This window comes from Trichosurus vulpecula, chromosome 2 (genome assembly GCF_011100635.1).
Source record: "Trichosurus vulpecula isolate mTriVul1 chromosome 2, mTriVul1.pri, whole genome shotgun sequence".
Taxonomy (NCBI): domain Eukaryota; kingdom Metazoa; phylum Chordata; class Mammalia; order Diprotodontia; family Phalangeridae; genus Trichosurus; species Trichosurus vulpecula.
In genome coordinates, this window is record NC_050574.1 from 333,999,160 (window position 1) to 334,019,017 (window position 19,858).

The following is a 19,858-nucleotide window of genomic DNA, read 5'->3' on the forward strand; positions in this document are numbered from 1 at the left end:
TTTTTGCACAAAAAATTGTGTAAGATAGTGGTACAAGTGAAATTATATCTTCTTTATAAAATATCTGTCTGATAATTTTAAAAGGAAGATGAGTTCAATTTATGGTTGGACCTTCATATTTTAAAGGACTCTTATACCAGGTACAAAATTTAGGTAAAGTTAGAAACGGTAGGTGATATATAAACTGAAATACTCTGAAGTTTAAAAAAGGAGAGCCAAATTTAAGTGATTGTACTAAGTTATATTAAGTAAGAATTGTCTGAGAATTTCTAGATCTGAACCAGAGAAGGAGAACTCTATTTTACTATCTAGGAACCAGATAACTACAATCAGGCATCTGAAAAAAATTGTTGCTTTAAATGGACATTGGAATTGGGATTTAAAAGTTATTTGTATACAAATTGTGCAATTAATTGCTGGAATTAAATCAGAAACATTGTAAGTTTTGTTAAGAATGGTTTTAGGATTATTTTGTAAATGCCATCAAAGAGACATGGCATGACTAAAAGTTTGTGATGGTATGTGTACTGGGATACAAGGAATTTAATGTTAGTCAATATTGTTAATAATGATTGCATTACCCTGTATGGTTCATGTTTAAGTTTTCTTGGCTACCTAATATGTAAATGTAAAACATGTGACATGCAAATTTCCCCCTCTATTGTGAACCATCTAAGTGGTTTGGTCTGTACTTAATGTAACTGTGCAGTTTTGTGAATTGTGAGAAAAACTTTATTGTAATTGTTTAAACTCAGCCCTGCGTGGCTGGGATCCTGAACCATTTATTGTACTGTTTGAACTTAGCCCTGCGTGGCTGGGACCTATGTTGTGCTGTTTTTCTCTCAATTATCAAATCATATGTGTTCTGGGAGCTCCTGTCAGATCTGACTACTTCTACAGCTGCCGACTTGTGGATATGGACTCCTTGATCCTTCTGTCACATCTGCCCCTGATCCCAAGTGGATATCTGAGCCCATAGGACACCTTGCCCTCTGGTTTCAAAGAGCCTGAAGGGGACAGCATCAGACGCAGGCAGCCCCTCCCGAAACTCTGGACCAGAACCTGTATGAAGGACAGCTCCCTTTCTTAGTCCCTTACATTCCCAAGACTGTTTACCTGTAATTTTGGTGTCTTTGGCTTATTACCCCTTGCAACTTACTCCCCCTGCTTATTTATAAATAGTTTACAATTACTGTCCATCTCTGGGGATGTCCAACCACAGAAAGAAAAAAAAACCTGAATCCACCTAGGTAAGGATTTTTAGAACTTCACCCCTGAGGAAGATAGAGGTTTTTCCATACCTTAATTGGTCTTCAGGTGAAACTTTCAGTTTGCCTTTGACCAAAAGGAGGAAATGTGGAAAATATTATACTATTTTATATCATTTTTAATTTCAACCAGACCCAGAGCATGAATTAGTGAGTAAGTGGAAGAAGATCCAGGACCTGGGCTTCTTTGTTCTCTCTAAAAGTTTGCTCAGGAAATACCCTTACCACTGTCAACAAGGCCAGATTAGACTGACCTAAGGACATTCTTACCCCTGTTATCCATTAAAGGATGAGACCCTAACCCCAAGAGAGACTACCTCGCTTAATATTAACTGACCTTTGTCAACATTCTTTCCATTAAGGACAATCCTCTTCTTGTATCATGGTTAAACATACATGGGGGTCATAAACGTGAGGTGATACAGGCTTGCTAGGTCTGCTAAAATAACGTATATAAGTTTTCTCATTGCTTTGTTCAGACAGCCAGAGCTTATGCTCTAACTCCTTGTACGTACAAGTAAGCTAGCTTAGCTATGCTTTAAGGGAAAATAATAAACAACATGGATTTTTCTATCACCTAGCTCTGTTGTTTCCTTCAACCAAATTTTCAGGTTTAACACTTTAAACTCACCTTATTAGGAAGAGAATTTGTCTTTTCTTATGGTGACTAAGAGGAGGAATGTAATTTGATTAATTCAATTGAGAGAGGTTCTCTACATGTTCATCTTTGACTAAACTGAAAGTCCAGGATTATCTGGCATTATGCAGGATTTAAACAGGTAAAAGGAGGCAGGTAGGTGGCACAGTGGATGGGTGCTGGGCCTGGAGTATGTAAAGTCTGAGTTGAAATCCAGCCTCTGACTCAAACAGTATAAATTTGGGCAAGTCCCTTTACCCCACTGCCTCAAAAAATATCTTTTTTATATTGCATGCTCAGTCATCACCAAACACAAACATTACCATATAGAAAGAAAAACCAAAAGAATATTGCCTATGAATCCTAATACACATTATTTAACCTCGGTTTGCCTCAGTTTCCTCCAGTGTAAAATAGGGATGATAATAATTATGCCTATGTCCCAGGGTTGTTATGAGGAGTGAGATATATTTGTAGCTTAGTGTCTGGCACATAGTAGGTGTTATATAAATGCTAGCTGCTATTATTATTATCTGAACCACTTTCCCAATGTAAAGAATTTTCCTTTCTGGGGCCTCTGAGCTGTTATGATTTTATTAATACATTTTATCTTATAACTCACTAATCTAACAGAGAAAGTAATCTACATGAACCTCAGGGCCATCTTGCCCTCAGGTGAAAATGAACCCAATTAGTATAGCTTGGGAATGGGTGCTCAATTCCCAAGGGACTATGGGTAGTAACCAAAGGGAAAATTATTCACCTAAGCTGGCCTAGCTGGGGGAGAAAGGAACTACCCTCTTTCCTGCTGGGAAAGGAAGTTAAAGAATGAATGCTCAACTAACTTCACTCCACAGGGACACCTGTGGGTTAATATTTTGATTAAAGTAAATAAGAGAGGTTCAGTTTATTCATCTTTGTCCTGACTGCAAGTGGAATGAAGAGGGAGTGATTGATTGTACCGTGGTATCTCTTTCGCATTAATATTATTATTGTTCTTTTTAAGTAAACAAAGAGACCCAAATTTTAACTGCATGCCTATTTTTTACTTAACCATGGGATTTTGCCTTTGTTTCATGATTCCTATAAAATGTAGGCATAACTTGTTTGGTTCCAAGAGAATTTCAATTAACAGGGGACCTCTGCCCCTATCTCTTTGCAAATAGAAATGTTTGAATATTAATAATCATCTGACAGATTTTTTAAAATCTTAAAACACAGAATATAGATATTTTTCTTCCATGGCTTCAAAATTGTTGCCCTATATGAGTGGAGATCTTTTACAGAGGGAGGTTTAGTGGATATTATATTGGTCTTACAGTCAGGAGACTTGGGTTCAAATGACACTGTGGGTTTTAACTAGTTGTATTACCATGTGCAAGTCAGTTTATATAGCAGAGCCTCAGTTTCTCATTCTGTAAAAATGATGATAATACTTTGAACTACCTACAGAGTTATTATGAGAAAAGCACTTCAGGAACTGTCATGTATTTCCCAAATCTGACTTCCTATTAGGGGACACTTAACTCGTGTGTTATCTCAATGTCAGGAGCACAAAGGGAATTATTAGGGAAGAACTGAAATGCACATTACCCCACCTTCTCTAGAGCCCACACTCAACATCCTTCTCTCCAAACATTCGGCTGTCTTCCTGCTGTCTGCTGACACTAGGCAGATGGAAGCCTACCATAATAAGTGGTTTATTCACTCCGTATCTTAAAGATTACATATTTAGTAGGGGGGAGAGAGAGAGACAACTTCAGAGTCAGAAAGACCGGGTCCAGATCCTACTACTGTGTGACCTTAGACAAGTCACTAAACCAGTGATTGCTAAGGAAACCCCCTAAGACTTATAAGTTGCAGAACAGTTGTCAATATGCATTGGGAGGAAATTTCTTCTGCAGAAGTTCCTTATGCCAATGAGATTGCAGGTCCAGATCCTCCCCTCACACCAAAAAATATCAGCATAGCTCCAGGAGAAAAGAATCAGAGAGTGGAAAACAGAAGTCAGTTATCTGAAATGCTGTGGCTCCATAGAGGCAGTACTTCAAGACACCCAGAGAAGTCTTGCCATATTGTAAGTGGAAAGCTTAGCTTTCCTGATGGCTCCCCACAAAGTCCCCTTTCATCAAGCCTCCTCCTCCTCAATTTAGATAGCCTAACCCTAAGTACAGCCCCTGAGCTGGCTCCATTGTGTAGTGGGTCAAATGCAAGACTTGATCCTCTGATACCGCTACTAGTGTGACTATGGGCAAGTCATTCAGTCTCTCTGAGAAGTTGTCTCATCTGTGAAATGAGCATAATAGTACCTCTAAGCACATCTTAGTGTACTAGCCCTAGAGTCAGAGCTGGATTCAGATCCTGCCTTTAAACACATACTGACTACATGGCTTTGTGAACCTGTTTCCTCATGTGTAAAATACTTGTAGCACCTATCTCCAATGTTGCTGTGAGGCTCAGATAATGTACATAAAGTCCTCTGCACACTTTAGAGCATTATATAAGTTTCAGTGTTATTACCAAGTAGATGCCAATCGATTGGGGGGAAAAAGCAGGATTAAGTTATCAGTAGATATCATTACCTTGGGAATCAGAAAACTCAATCAGAGCTGAATCATCCTTTGGGAAACACTGCACTTTGGTTATTGGTCCCCCTCCATTATTGGGATTCTCAAAGAAAAGAGTGATGTAACTTTCATTAACAGCAGGGGGCAGGTTTTCCACCAGGATGGTTCTTGTTTCTTCCAGAGGTGCTACACAAATCTTTTTCTCTTGGACTATTCGGTTTTGAGAACAACGATCCACAAATGTCTTTGTATCTGTGAAGAAAAACAAAGTGGTCATCAGTGTATTATTGAACCTTTCGCTGAGGAAGAAAACTAATTTAAAATGTGCTTCCTGCAGAGTGGCCAAAGTGAAGATCCCTAGGTGAGAATTCACACTCCTAAAACAACAGGTAGGCTATGAGCACAGGTTTGGAAGGTGCACACTTCTATGCTGGTGGTGTACTTACTTGGAAGCTCCTACTGGTTAAGCAGAGTGGAATTCTTCTGACAGAGACCATCCGCTGACCCTCTGCCAGTTACTATCCAGTTCAACCATTACTATTTATTGAATATGAACTGACAGCTGCAATTCCATCGAACAACATAAAAAACTACTCATTATGTTGTCGTACTGTGCTGGGTGCTTGAGGCATACAATGATAGAAAGGACATAGGTACTGATTTCAAGGCACTTACACTCTAATAGGAGGGAAGTATATTACTACATAAATATAAATAGACAACTATATACTACATAAATAACTATACAAAGAAAAAATGGAATAATGCTATGAGATGTAGAAAGAGGAAGAGAAGATTTCAGCTGATTGAGTCAAGCAAAGCTTTGTGGTGAAAAATAGCCCCTGACCTGGGACTTAAGGAGAGGGAGAGATTTAAAAAAAAAAGAGCTGGAAGGAAATTTATCCATGGCAAGATGAGGATGACCAGAGCAGAGATAGTGAGGTAGAAGTGGGTGGGATGAGGACAGAGACAGAGGATGGTCTCCTTTGGCTAGAAAATGTAGTATGCAAAGTGAATTGATGAGATAAAGCTGTAAAGATAAATTGAAAAAAAATGGAGTTCAAAGGGGAACACAAACAAGAAAATTTTGTTTGATTGTTGTTGTTCATTTATTCAGTCAAGTTTGCATCTTCATAACTGCATTCACTTTTCTTTTGAGGGGGTAGGGTTGGGGAAAATACTGGAGCAAGTTGACATTTCCCTCTCCAGCTTATTTTTTACAGATGAGAAAACTGAGGCAAACAAGGTTAAGTGACTTGCCCAGGGTCACACAGTTAGTAATTGTTTGAAGCCAGAGTTGAACTTAGGAAGAAAAGTCTTCCTGGTTCCAGGCCTGACATTCTATCCACTATACCACCTAGCTGCCCCTATCTATCTATAGTAGAGCCCTCCCATTTAGGGACATCACTAATTTACATTTGATTTTTCTGCCTTCAATAGTTTCACAATACCTGGGTTCCTCAGATTCTGGGCTCAGGAGTCACTTCCTCTATAAAACTTTCTATGCTTCTAAAAGTGGTTTCTTTTACCTTCATTGCACTTTGCACAGAACTCTCCATTACACTTATATTGTGGTAAAGTAAGTAGAATGTTAGACCTGGATTCACGATCCGTGTTCAAATACGTCCTTAGACACTAGCTGTTTGACCCTGGCCAACTTACTTAAGTCTCTTTGAACACCTCACTTTCCTCATCTGTAAAATAGGAATAAAGATAACTGCTGAACTTCCCTCACACTGTGAGATCCAAATGAGCAAATGTAAAAAAAGTGCTTTTCAGATCTTCAGATGTTACATAAATGTCAGCTACTGTCATTCCACACGTACACATACAGGGTGTCCCTAACATCTGGACACATAGGCAAAAGTGCATATTTTGAAATATTTGGAATATTAACAGACCTTAGCCCCCTTGACTTCTTTTTCTGGGGCACGCTAAAGGAGAAGCTGTACTCAATGAAGATCACAGATGCAACACACTTGATTGAACGCATAAAGAGTGAATGTGCTAAAATTGATGGCAACGTGGAGTTATTGCATCGAGTCCATGTGAATCTTGCAAAGTGCATCAACCTTTGCATCACAAATAATGGAAATCATATTGAAGATGTTATTTGTTAATATTCCAATTATATAAAATGTTTTCGAAAATTTCATTAATTTCATTTCTTGAAAATATGCATTTTTGCCTATGTGTCCAGACTTTAGGAACACCCTGTAGAGCTCATAATGATAAAGTACCATTTTCTATTAAAATACACCAGAACTTTGGAGTCAAAACAATATACCTTTCTACCATGCTTTAATGCAATAACATTTCTTAGGTTAGTAGATATAGAGTTGGAACAGACCTTAGAGGCCATTAAGTCCAACCCCCACAATTTACAGAAGATGAAATTAAGTCTCAAGACCATAAATGATGTCCCCAGGGTCATAAAATTAGTTTCTGAGAGAAGATTTGAACTCAGGTCTTCCTGAGTCCAAATGCAGCACTCTATCCACAATTCCCACCTAGTTACCTAGGTCTTCAAAGTCTTCTCTTATTGAGAGATAGAAAGAGTGCTGGAGATGGCCAGAAAGGGCCTTTCAAGTATGGCTGACTTCTTTGCTAATCAGAATTTCAAAGCATGACACAAAGACTATTTGCAGATGAAGATTTTCTAATTTTTACTCAGTCTTACCAATGTGTTTCAGAAAGGTGAATACAGCAGTTTCCACTTCTGGTCGGATTTCTATTTCAAAATCTCCTTCAGTTTTTGATAGACCACTGATGTTCTCCACCAGCAAAACAAGGAGATACTCGTTCAGATCATGGAGATTTTTAAGTGCAACCAAAGAGGGAACATTTTCAGAGCCTTTGGACATGTCCTTTGTCTCATCCAATCTTCTTTCCAATGGAAGCTTTGTGTCCTGGTCTTCTGAAACATCTAGTTTTAAGGACAGAAAAACATCTATAACAGGGATCACAAACATTCTTGTCAGAGTGAGAGGTTAGAATGCATGCTTCTATTTATATCACTTTTTAATATTTTGAGTAAATCAGTTGAAAATAGATGTTCTCTGCAACTAAAAAGAGCAATGAGCTTGCCCAGAAAATCCAATAATCCCTCAGACAAATGTTTACTTTAGGTTAAAATTTCAATTTCCAACCAATGGAGTTTTCCCTTGTGCCCACTAGGGGGAGAAAATGTCATAAAAAACCAGAGTAGCAACTGGACTCCACCCACGGGCCATGGCTAATTGCTCAAAAGGAACACAACAAGAACGACAACCAGATGTTCTCAGGGAAAGAAAGAGAAAGATAGTGGGGAGGAAGGATGGCTTAACGTGAAATAATGAACTCGGAAGCTGGATTGAAATGACACATTCAGATTTGTTTGCTGCTTCTTACAATTCTTGCCTTACAATCCTAAGTCATTCACGTACAAGACTACTGAAAATGAGGTAAAGGAATGCTGACATTTAACGAGGAAAAACAATTTACTTGCTGTGTGTACATCAGACTAATTCAGGATGAGCCGTTACCTTGTTCCTGGGGTCGATCTGTGATCTTGGATTTCTAAAGACCAAACAAAAACAAGGATTAAGGAGAATTCCTTTACACTGAGACATGGCTGGGATCAGCTTAGAGTACCTGCATGAAATAAATATACTCACGTCTGTAGCTACCTAAGATCAACAAATTTACAATGAAAGTAAAACATAAATCGTACTGTACCTATTCACTGGTCAGTTCATACCTTAAAGTACTGTGTTCACTTCTGGGGGCCATATTTGAAGAGTTGGACAAACTGATGAGTATTCTTTGGAAAGTTATCAGAAGGGAAGGGAAGGAAACAGATTCTACCAGCCTGAGCTAAGGAAACAAGTGTAGGGACTAGCTGGAGAAGTACAGGAGAGGTGTGGGCGGGACATGGTCTTTCATATTCTAGGTGAGCCTTCCTGCCAAGATGACTCATTGAAATAGAGTTAGGCTACCTAGTTCCCACATTACTGTACTTCAACAAAACCCTGAAGTTCTCAAGAGACTGAATAATGATTAAAAAAAGGATCCAATAAAAGCTATATTAAATGATTTCTTCCTCAGCAGAGCTACATATTAGGTCACCCAATATCCAAAGGCAATAAGAAAAGTGACCTTCAGCAAAGCCTCTATGATCAGTGTTGGCCCGAGGCACGCACAGCCTGCAAAGTTTTGAGACCGGAGACAGCAAGAGTAAGGGAGTCCCCAAGAAAGCCCTGGAATGGCCTGGTCTGAGGTGCCAGAAATGGCCCTAAATATCCAATGATGTGAATCTCAAATACCCAGGGAGGGGTTGGGGAGAGGGTCAGCCTCCAGAAAGTGGAGGACAGTACAAAAACCCAGGTGACCTAGAGGAAGACTAAGCAGAATAGGCCACATCATCCAAAAGCCCAACAACAGGGTAGAGCTGGCATTAAGCTCTTATTGCGGAATTAGATCTGGTAAGATGAGTAAATCAAATATAAAATATGAGCAGGATAAAAATTATTGCAAATATAAATATTTCCTCCCCCAAAAAGGAAAGACTATCAGAGATTCAAATGAATAAATTAATTTTCCACAAGGACTAACTAACTACATAAATACCTAACAGAAATGAAGCCAGAAATAATAAAAAAAAAGTTTTTAAAGCTCTGAAAGAATTGGAAGAGAAAGTAGTAAGTCTTCACGAAATAACAGTTGGTGGCACAGTGAATAGAGGGCTGGACCTGAAATTAGGAAGGCCTGAGTTCAGATCTGACCTCAGACACTTTCTAGCTGGGAGAGTCAGTTTACTTCTGTTTGCCTCAGTTTTCTCATGTGTTAAATAGGGGTAATAACAGTCCCTACCTCCTAGGGTTGTTGTGAGGATTAAATGAGATAATTATTGTAAAGTGTTTTAGCACAGGGCCTGGCATATAGTAAGTGCTAAATAAATGTTAGCAATTATTATTATGAAACCTACAATCAATGAAAGTGAAGGTAATATTGACATGGGACAGCTGGGTTAGAACAAAACCAAAATATTGAAAAAATAGAAAAGTTATGATGCCCAATATAAAAAAATAGAACTAGAAATGTCTGGACATCATTTTTCAAGAATATTCATTTGTGTCAAAACTGTTCAAATCTGTAGAACCAGAAGTCTAAATAAAGAGATAAAAAATCCACCCATAATTTCCTTGTACAAAACTGTACAGGAAAAGTCTCAGGAATATTAAAGTCAAAAATTCAAGGAGGTTAAGTGACTTGCCAGGTAGCAAGTGTTAGGCTGGATTTGAACTTAGCTCTTACTGACTATGCTGCACTTCTTTCTTTACTCAGCCATCTTGACTGTCATGGGAGTTTGTTTTGCTGGTTTATGAATTTTTTACAAGGGGCTTGTTTTCTTCTTTAATGGGGAAGAGAAGGGAGAGAAAAATAAATGCTTGTTAGTTGAAAAACAGAAATACAGTTTTAAAAATTGAATTGAACTGAATTCACCTGAATGCCCCATAGGCTGTTCTCCATACATGTTCTGGGTTTGAAAATTATAATAGTCATTGCTTTTCTCCTTCCTCTAAACATACTTATCCCACCTGGAGCTCCTTCAGTTCAACAAGCATATTAGGCACTTATTTTGTGTAAGGTGTCTAGGTACTCAGCATATGAAGAAGAAAATGTTCCTACCATCAAACTTATGTTCTACTGGGAGGATAAAAGAGGAATAAGTAAATACAAAATGGATACTAAACAATACAAGGTGATTTTAAGAGATCAGGACAACTAACACGTGGGGGAAGGAGGGTGGGAATCAGGAAAAGCCTTGTCTATGAGGTGGCACCTGAGCTATGCCTTGAAAGAAGACAGGGATTCTAGGAGGCTGAGAAGGACCAAGGAATGTGCTGGTCTTAGTGTTCTATTCCCTCTAAGACACTGTTCTAGCTTCTTAACCCCTTAAGCACTTGCTTTTTTCAACATGGCCAAGAATTCACACTTCTCTCTTTCATATCTTTCTCCTGCTTCCAGGTAGTGAACCCCACCCCAAACGCCTGAAAAAATACCCAACTTCCTTTGTATCATTTGTAAGATATATTTACTTCTGTAGGGATTTCTTCTTCATTGCCTTCATCCACATCCTTTGCTGTAGGCAATCTGACAGTGAGCTTCAACTTTTCTTCTCCTGGCAATTCTAACTCATGGTTCTCTCTCTCCAGGACTTGTTGCCTCGCTGAAAAATACGGGTGAAAGCAAGATTATGATGTGGTAATCTTTAAAAAGGAAAACTGTTGTACTGGTTTTGGGGCCTATTTTTATTGATATCTTTTGCTTTGCTATCAGCTATGTTTCTAAATGTCATTCTCCCTTCTTTATCCAGTGAAACACATTTTATAACAATGAATGAAAAATTAAAAGGGGGAAAAAGCAGTTTGACAAAATCAACAAACTGTGTCTCATGATACGTACAATATTTTATACCCATTGTCCTCTGTAAAGAAAGGAAGGGAGTGTATTTTCTCAATTTTTCTCAAAATTAAACTTGGTCATTATTAAAAAGGCAACAACATTCTAAAATGTCCATTCTTTTAAAGTCAATTAGACATACATTCCAATAGTAATAATGATTGTAACTAACATATACGTAGCACTTACTGTATGCCAGACACTATGCTAAGCACTTCACAATTATTGTCTCATTTGGTCCTTGTAACAACCCGGGGAGTTAGCTGCCATTATCACCCCCATTTTACACGTGAGGAAACCAAGACAAACAGAGATTGAGTGACTGGCCAAGGTCATGCAGTTAACAAGCATCTGAGTCTGGGTTTAAACTCAGGTCTTCCTGACTCCAGAACAGCACGGACTTTATGTGGCAGTAAAGAACTGAAAAGAAAGTAGATGCCCATTGGGGAATGAGTAAACAAATTGTGGTATATGAATTAATGGAATATTACTATGCTATAAGAAATGACAAATGTGAAGAATACAGAGAAGCACAAGAAGACATGAACTGAGGTAAAGTGGAGAACGCAGAGCCAAGAAAAAAGAGATATATAATGACTATGACAATATAAAGTGGAAAGAACAACCACCACAAAAACTGAAATGAATGTAACAAACAGAGGGAATCAGATGAGCAGAAGAGATGTGAAAGTTATATGCTGAATTTATGATGTTCTTCAGAAGAATGAGTAGCTCTACATAATTGAGTTTCAAAGTATCTTGTTGGGCCCAAAGAAGTGATATGAGAAGACAACCCTCATCCATTCCTTTAGAAAGGAAGTCAAGTGAAAATAACATCAATGTTCTACTAGGTACCCCCAAGGTGGGCAAAGTTGAGAAAAAGAGAAAATGACAAATATTGGAGGTGATGTGTGAAAACAGGCATATTGACTGACTCTTGGTGGTACTGGGAATTGGTTCAGTTATTCTGGAAAGGAATAAGACTTTATATCTGCAAAGTCACTGAACTGTGCACACCATTGTACCCAGCAATACAATTAAGCCTATACCACAAAGATATCAAAAAAAAGAAGAAAAGGACCCTTATGAACAAAAGGTATTTATAGAAGCTCTTTTTTGTGACAAAGAATTGGAAACTCTGGGGATGAACATCAACTGGGGGAAAGCCTGAACAAATTATATATATTATATACATTTATATCTATATATGTGCATACACATATATACATATATATTTAATTGCATAATATTGTGCTGTCACAAATGATGAAAGGGAACTAAGTGAGAGCTTCAGGGAGCACAGCCAAGATGGTGGAGTAGAGGAAGCAGCTAAGTTCTCCCAATATTTTCCTCCAAACAACTTTAATAACACCTCAAATCAAATTTGAGAGTAGTAGAGCCAATAATAGGTTCTGGTGAGATATTTCCTCAGCACAAGACAACATAGGAGGTAAGAAGAACAGGTCTGTGACACTGAGGTGGGGGATGGCCTAAAATCTACATTGGAAGCTCTGAAACTGCAGACAGTCAGGAAATCAGAATACTTGTAAGAAAGAGACTGTACAGAGGACCTCTGTGCTATCATTAGGTACAAGACAAGGCACTGCTGGCAACTCCATTGCTTATACCCACTTCTGGGTCACTGTTATTAGAAGGAGAAAAGCATTTGCTGTCTTAAGGGAGCAGGGACAGTGAGGAGCTGTATTGATTCCAGATGCAAGGAAGCAGTGAGTCCATCTGTTCCTAGATGACACCACTTTGGATGTACCAAAACTTCCCAAACCCCCAATATGAGTTCTAAAAACAGCTATGTAAAAAAGCCTTAAGCTTGGGATAGTGCCTTGACCCCTACATTCTGGGAACAGAGACCAACTGTAACATAAAATTGAAAGTCAAGAAATAGGCTGGAAAAAAGGACAAACAACAATAATAGAGCCCCATCATAAAAACATATTATAGTGACAGGGAAGATCAAGACAGAAACTCAGAAGAAGACAATGATGTGAAAACATGTACCAGCAAAGCCACAAAGAAAAATGTGAATTGTACACAAGCCAGACAAGAATTCTTGAAAGAGCTTAAACATAAATAAAATAAGTGGTAGGAAAAACTGAGAAAAGAAATGAGAGCAATGTAGGAAAAATATGAAAAGACAATTAATAGCTTGGTAAAAGAGGCACAAAAATAATGAAGAAAATAACACTTTAAGAGAGAGAACTCGCCACATTAAAAAAGAGGTACAAAAATACATGAAGAAAATAGTTTCTTACAAATTAGAACTGGAGTAGTGGGAGGTGATGACTCCATGAGACATCAAGAAACATAAATGATAAAATAGATAGTTTCAGAGAAAACTGGGAAGATTTATATGCACTGACACAGAGTGACATGAGTAGAATCAGGTGAATAATTTATATAATAATAACACCATTATAAGGAAAAACAGTTCTGAAAGAGTTAAGAATATTGATCAGTGCAATGACAATCATGATTCCAGAAGGCCTCCTCCTGCCAGAGATGATGGACTCAAGTGAAAATATGAAAAAATGTATTTTTCTGACAGGACAAATATAGGAATTCATTTTGCTTGGACATGCATATCTGTTACAAAGATTTTTCTTTTTCTTTTTTTCTTCAGTTTGGTGGAAGAAGTTGGGAGCTAAAAAAAGAGTATTATTGAAGGAAATCCAGAAGGAATCACAGACAAGCAGAATAGCTTTGAAAATTACCTATTAAATGTGCTCTAAATAACAGAAATTTGAAATTTCAGGCACAATCTTCTTTTTTCTGTTCTACCAGGTACATGGAAATGTTAGTTTTTAATGTTTGTTAGTAGCATACTTTTTAATTAAAAATAGTTTCTGAATTAATCTACTATAAATGTATGCTACTCAACAGCAATTAGGCCCTCATGGCTACAGGCCAAATAGTTTCTCCCCTCTCTTAGCTTCCCAAACATGCTTTTCATAAGGGTTATGTCCAACCTTCTCCTTTCTGGAACTAACCCTCAGCTCTATCTTGATTCCTACTCCCTCCATAATCTTCGTCATTCCTCAACTCCACCTCAAAACTTCCATTAATTCTCTTACTCTCTCCTTTCACCTTTGATGTCACTGTAAACTGGACATCCTGATCCCTCCAATCTCCTTTCAACTGTACTCCACCCAGAACTTCCACTTTCTCTTTCATCTTTAATTTCTCCCTATATTTTGGCTTTTTTCTCTGCCAATAAATGTTGTTTTGCCCTATCTTGAAACAAAGAAATAAACAAACCGAAAAACAAAAGTCAATTCAACAAAATAAACCAACACATCAATCAGGTCATAGGTCCCTTCATGCCTCCAAATATGATCATGTCTCTTCTTTCCCTTAAAAACCCTCCTCACTTGATCTAAGTTCTAGAAAACTAGAACACAGTGCTTGGCACACAGGAGGTACTTAAACAAGGTGTTCTGACAGTCAGAAAGCTTACAGTTGGGGCGGCCCCTTCATTTCCTCTCACTCTCTACTAAACCATCTGAGATCTGGCATCCACCCTCATCACTCAATTGAAACTGCTCTCTATATTTACCAATGATTGCCAAATCTAATGGCCTTTTCTAAATCCTCATCCTTTTAAAATCACAACCTTTGACACTGTTGGTCACTCTGTTCTCTTGGGTACTCTCTTCTCTCTAGTCTTTCATGGCACAGCTGTCTTCTGATTCCCTTCCTACCTATCTGACCTTTCCTCGGTCTCCTTGGCTGGATCTTCCTCCAGATCACACCTTGATGTCCCCCAAGGTCCTCTTTTCCTTCTGTACTATTTCACTTGGAGATCTCATCAGATCCCATGGGCTAATTATCGTCCCTGTGCACATGATCTTCAGATTTATTTATCTAGCCCTAACCTCTCTCTAGACTCCTCAGCCTAATATCAACAGTTACCTATCAGACATTTCAAATTGGATGTCCTGTATGCATCTCAAACTCACCATGTGCAAAATAAAACTCAACTTTACACCCAAACACTTTCTCTTTTTGAAATTCCTTATTATTGTCAAGAACACCAGCATTCCTTCAGGCTCACAACGTAGGTATTATCCCCAGTTCCTCATTTGCAAGCCACCAAACTTCCCATCAATGGTCCAGTCTTGTCATTCTAGTTTGATAGCATCTCTCATGCACCCCTCACTCCTTCTCTCTACTCGCATGGCAACTGTCACCCTTGTGTAGATCCTCAAGACCTCACATCTGGACTATTGTCAGAGTCTGCTGGTTGTTCTACCCACCCTCTGACTCTTCCTCACTCCAGTTCAATCTCCACCCAGCTGCCAAAATGATCTTCCTAAAGCTCAGATGACCATGTCACCCTCCCCTGTTATAAACTCTAATGGCTCCCTCTTAACTCCCTCTAGGACAAATATAAAATTCTGTTTGGCTTTTATAGACCTTCACAACCTGGTCCCTTCCTACCTTCCCACTCTTCTCAGACTTTACTCCCCTCTTTTTACTTGTCCTGTTTCACTAGCCTTTTTGTTTCTTCAGCACAACCCTCCATCTCCTGACTCAGTGCCTTTCCCTGGCTGCTCCTCATGCTTGAAGCCCTCTCCCTCCCACCTCTGCCTCCTAGCTTCTCTGGTTCCTTCCAGACTCAGCTAAAATATTACTTTCTGCAGGAGTCTTTTCTGCCTCTGCCACCCCTCCAAGTCAATCACCCTATGTGATAATTAAGTGGCAAGGCTGGGATTTAAACCTGTTTTTTTATGTAAAAAGGTGGCAGTGGAAAGATGTGGTTCCTCCACCCCCCCATTACATTTTTATTGTTTGCTCTTTAATTTGGGAATGAAACTTCGTAGTCAATCATTTTAAGTTACATGATACACAGGTATTAAATAAGTTAAATTTGAGTTGTAACTTTTGTCCGTTCTAGATCTTCTCTCCTAAAAATGTTAATTATTATGCAATTCCTCTGCTAGTTTTTTTTCCAACATATTGTTCTCTTTTCAATGCTCTAGAGTTTGTTAAACCAAGCTTCATAAGGAGGTTTGGTAACATAGACTTGTCTAACCAGACATAGTGGAGGGCACTAAGGACAAAGTAGGGAGTGAAATCTGTAGTATTACGAAGAAAGTTCAGAGGCCAGAAGCCGGAAGTTTCAGTGGGACTAGACCTGCATTTCCCTGACCCTTGCTCTGTTACACAGAGCAAACTTCCTTGTGTTGATGTTCAATGTAAGTGCCTCATTTCAACCAATATCAAAACTGAACTAAGGGAATGCTAATAGCCCAAAGACTTCAACCCAATTAAATAAAGTGAACATGTGAGTTAAATGCAAATATAACTGCAGGACTCAGAATTTCTATAACTTCCTCCATTCCAACTTTCCGGACAGAAACCATTCCTTCCCCTGCCTGAACATATAGGACCAAGTCACAGGAGCAGGAACCTATGTTGTATACTTGTACCAATCTTGCAACTTTATGATTGGGATAGATTTTTGAAAACATTCATAAAATCATACACTCTTAAAATTTTTAGAATGTTCAGGGAACTTTCCAGAGATTGACTCCTCCAAACCCCTGATTTTATGGATGAGAAAACTGAGTACCAGAAAGGAGAAACAGGAAGAGGAGGGTGAAAGGTACGTAGAGACAAAAGCTAGAAGAAGAAAGGAAAATGAGACACTCAAGGACAGGAAGAGGGAAACTGGAAAACTGGAAAGCATAAGAGGAGAGAGTTCTAGGAAGAAATAATCTCTCTCTCTTTTTTCTCTCCTTTCTCTTGCTCTTCTTTCTTTTTCCTCTTTTTCCCCTCTCCTTTCCTTCCTTCCCTCCCTCTGTTCTTTTTTCTTTCTTTCTTTCTCCCTCCCTCTCTTCCTTCCTTCTTTCAACACTGCATGTTCAGAAGATGGACAGAACTCTGAATAAGTAGACCAACATTTGGTAGTCATATGACCCTGAGCAAGTCACTTAACCCTTCTGGGTTTCTATAAAATGAGAAGTTTGAATTTAGGGGACTTCTAAGGCTCCTACTGTATCAGTAAATCCATGCTCCTTTGACCTTCCTTAATTGTAGTTCTTCAGATAGAGTTACAGAAAGGCAATTTGTGGCTAAAGTTTTTGCTACCTTAGGAAAAGAAAAATGAGTAAAATGAGCTTTTCTATTCTTTTTAAAATTTCGTTATGTTGTTCTTCCTGAAAACTCCCCCTTTTCTCTGAATTATGGGGGAAAGAAAGACTTATTCTCACTGAAACCAGGAGGAGATGGTTGTGGGGGGTGTTGGGATCCAAGTGCTTCTGGAAGCTGAGTCTGTGACTAGCAGTAGCTATCCCTTGGAACGTGCAGTTGTTAAAGACAAAAATCCTGGTTAGACACAGTTGGAGTTCTACTGTGATTATAGATCTTCCTGATCTATAAAATGGGCTTTCTGTCACACACACAACCCAAATATCAGCAAAGAGAATGTTTTCCATCTAAGAGCAAGGAAGAAGTCATGGGGGGTGGAATTCTAGTAGACCAGGAAGAAAGGCTCTGGATCCCAAGGATTGATGGGGGCTACAAGAGAGGCCTGTTGACTACAAATAAGAAAAAAAACAACAACAGAGAGCACCTGGGTGGGATTTTGAAATGCTTAAACCTGTGCCAGTGACTTGTCACAACCTATTACTGCTCATTGTTGGTACACTAATACTTAAACAAGTATTTGTTGAATATTACTAGAATCGAAGAGATAGTAAGACAGGTTTCTGGACCTGGGGGTCAGAAAGAACTGGGTTTAAAACCTTCCTCAGATCCTTACTGTATAATCCTCAGCAAAAGACTTAACCTTTCACTCTCAGTTTTCTCATCTGTAAAATCGGAATAATGATAGAATCCAACTTACTTTTAGTGTCAGGTCTCTATTTGACCTTGTGTTCATTTGAATATTTTATATTTTTGAAGATACTCCTTTACTTCTTTTGTGTTCTCAGTTTTGTTAACATAATACCATGGATAATAGGTCCTGGCTGTTCTACAATATTTCTTAGCTTCATTGTCTGCTTTTGCTTCTTCTGTACTCTGGCACTGTGTTCAGCATCTTAATGTAGAGGTAAGTAAAAGTTTATGTTTTCTCTTCTACTTCCTCATTACTTATAGCTGGAGCTTCACTGAACCTGAACCCCAGATAATGGTGTATATGAAGGACAAGGGGTAGTAAATCAATCCTGGGAAAATCCAGGGTCCAGCTCACTCAGTCAAACTTTGGGGAACACAGTGGATAGTGAGAACCCAGATGATCTAGACATAATCTTGGTTCCTCTTCACCCTCTACCCCACCCCCCAATAACTCAGGTCCCCCTCAATTGGGAGTTCTCTTTTTCCACCGTGGTGCCTTAGCCACCTTCTTTCAAGAAAGAGTTTGTGGGATGAAGGGTGGTATTGTGGGGAGATTTCTGGCTTTCTAACAACATGGAGGAGGTGAAACCACATAACTATGATAAATGTATATTGACTTGATAAAAAAGGGGATGGATTCCTCACCGTCCTTTGGTGGTAACCCTGAGTTCCTGAATGAAGATGAGAGAGAGCCCTCATTCCAACCCCAGTGAAATGAAGCAAACCCTCAGAAGAGATCTTCAATAGGGGACACTAGGTGGGGCTGGGGCCAGAGTCAGGAAGAACTGAGTTCCAATGTGGCCTCAGAAATTTAGTAGTTATGTGACCACGGGCAAGCCACTTAGCCTCTGCCTCAGTTTCCCCAAATGTAAAATGGGGATAATGATAGCACCTACCTCCCAGAGCTGTTTCGAGGATTAAATGAGACAATATTTGTAAAGATCGTAGCACAGTGCCTGGCACACAGTAGGATTTACGTAAGTGCAAGCTATTATTATTAATGCAAGTCCTGCTTTCCAGTGCCCCTTCTCCTGGCTCAGGTTGGCCTCCACTTCGGTGCCCTCTCCCAGTTCACCCCGTCTCCCCGCCGCAGCCCTTCCTCCCACGCTGGTCTCTGTCCAGCGGCTCCTCCAGACCCTTCCTACTCACCTTCTCTTTCCAAAAACTCTACCCAGAAAGTGCCTTCGGTTGGGCCGGCTTTGACCGTGCACTCGCCTCCCCCGGACTTCCTCGGGCTCTGGAAATACTTTTGCAGTTTCCTCTCCAATCCAGAGCAGAACTTGGACACCTGGACCAGGACCCGGTGAGGCGGACTGTGGGTAGAGCCTCCAGTGGCCATCAAAGCTGGGTCGGATCTCGTGAGTCGAGGTGCCGCGGCTGCGATGCTTGTTCGATGGGCTCCGGAGGCGAGTAACCGAGGAGCAGAGAGGGCAGAAGCAAGGGAGCAGTCAGCACTCTTTCCTGGCTCCTGAGCCCAGCGTCGCCCAACCCCACCCTCGCCCCGCCCCAGATGGCTTGCAAAGTTTCAGTTTCATTTCCCCAAAGCTCCTTTCTTATCCCTCTACTTTCACAATCCATTTCTCTGGGTGTTGCAGACGACGCTATTTCAGGTAAGCAAAGGCTGTCTGTGCTGGGGTCCTCTGGCGGGAGGGAAGACAGACCATCCTGGACCTGTCAAGAAGCACCTTCTCCAGTCTCCCCGCCCCGGCCCCCCTGCTCACTTCATTTAGGCTGATGAGACAGCGTTTGGAAACTGGGGTCAGCTCTGCTTTCAGGGTCTCCTTTGGGGGCAAGGAATTCACATATAAAGCTGTCAAAATTCCAGAAAACTCGAAACCATGAAAAGCACCAATTCATGTCTCCTTTTTAAAAAGACAGCGCGTATTTATTGGGAGACTCTCGTTCTGAATTCCAAGCTTTACCAGGCCAGCCAGGAGCACCTTTCAGCCCCAAAGCTTTAGTCTCGTAGGATCGTAGATTTAGACGTAGAAGAGACCTGAGAGATTAGCTAGTTCAACGCCGTGCTTTTAAAAAGGAGGGAAATGAGCCTCTGAGAAGTTATAACTCCCAGAAAGTCCCAGTGG

General features: G+C 39.7%; 1 protein-coding gene across 1 annotated transcript in view; it reads right to left on the reverse strand.

Moving 5' to 3' along the window:
• The window catches only part of LOC118839272 (protein mono-ADP-ribosyltransferase PARP14-like), a 75,636-nt gene extending 56,356 nt beyond the window's left edge, over positions 1-19,280 (reverse strand). Inside the window, exons 1-5 of the mRNA XM_036746721.1 lie at positions 18,924-19,280; positions 10,553-10,683; positions 7,997-8,030; positions 7,153-7,398; positions 4,488-4,724 (exon numbers count right to left, since the gene is read on the reverse strand). Coding sequence (XP_036602616.1) covers positions 4,488-4,724; positions 7,153-7,398; positions 7,997-8,030; positions 10,553-10,683; positions 18,924-19,113 — 838 coding nt within the window. The 5' untranslated portion in view covers positions 19,114-19,280. The remainder of the gene's footprint in view (positions 1-4,487; positions 4,725-7,152; positions 7,399-7,996; positions 8,031-10,552; positions 10,684-18,923) is intronic.
• Positions 19,281-19,858: the final 578 nt, after the last annotated feature.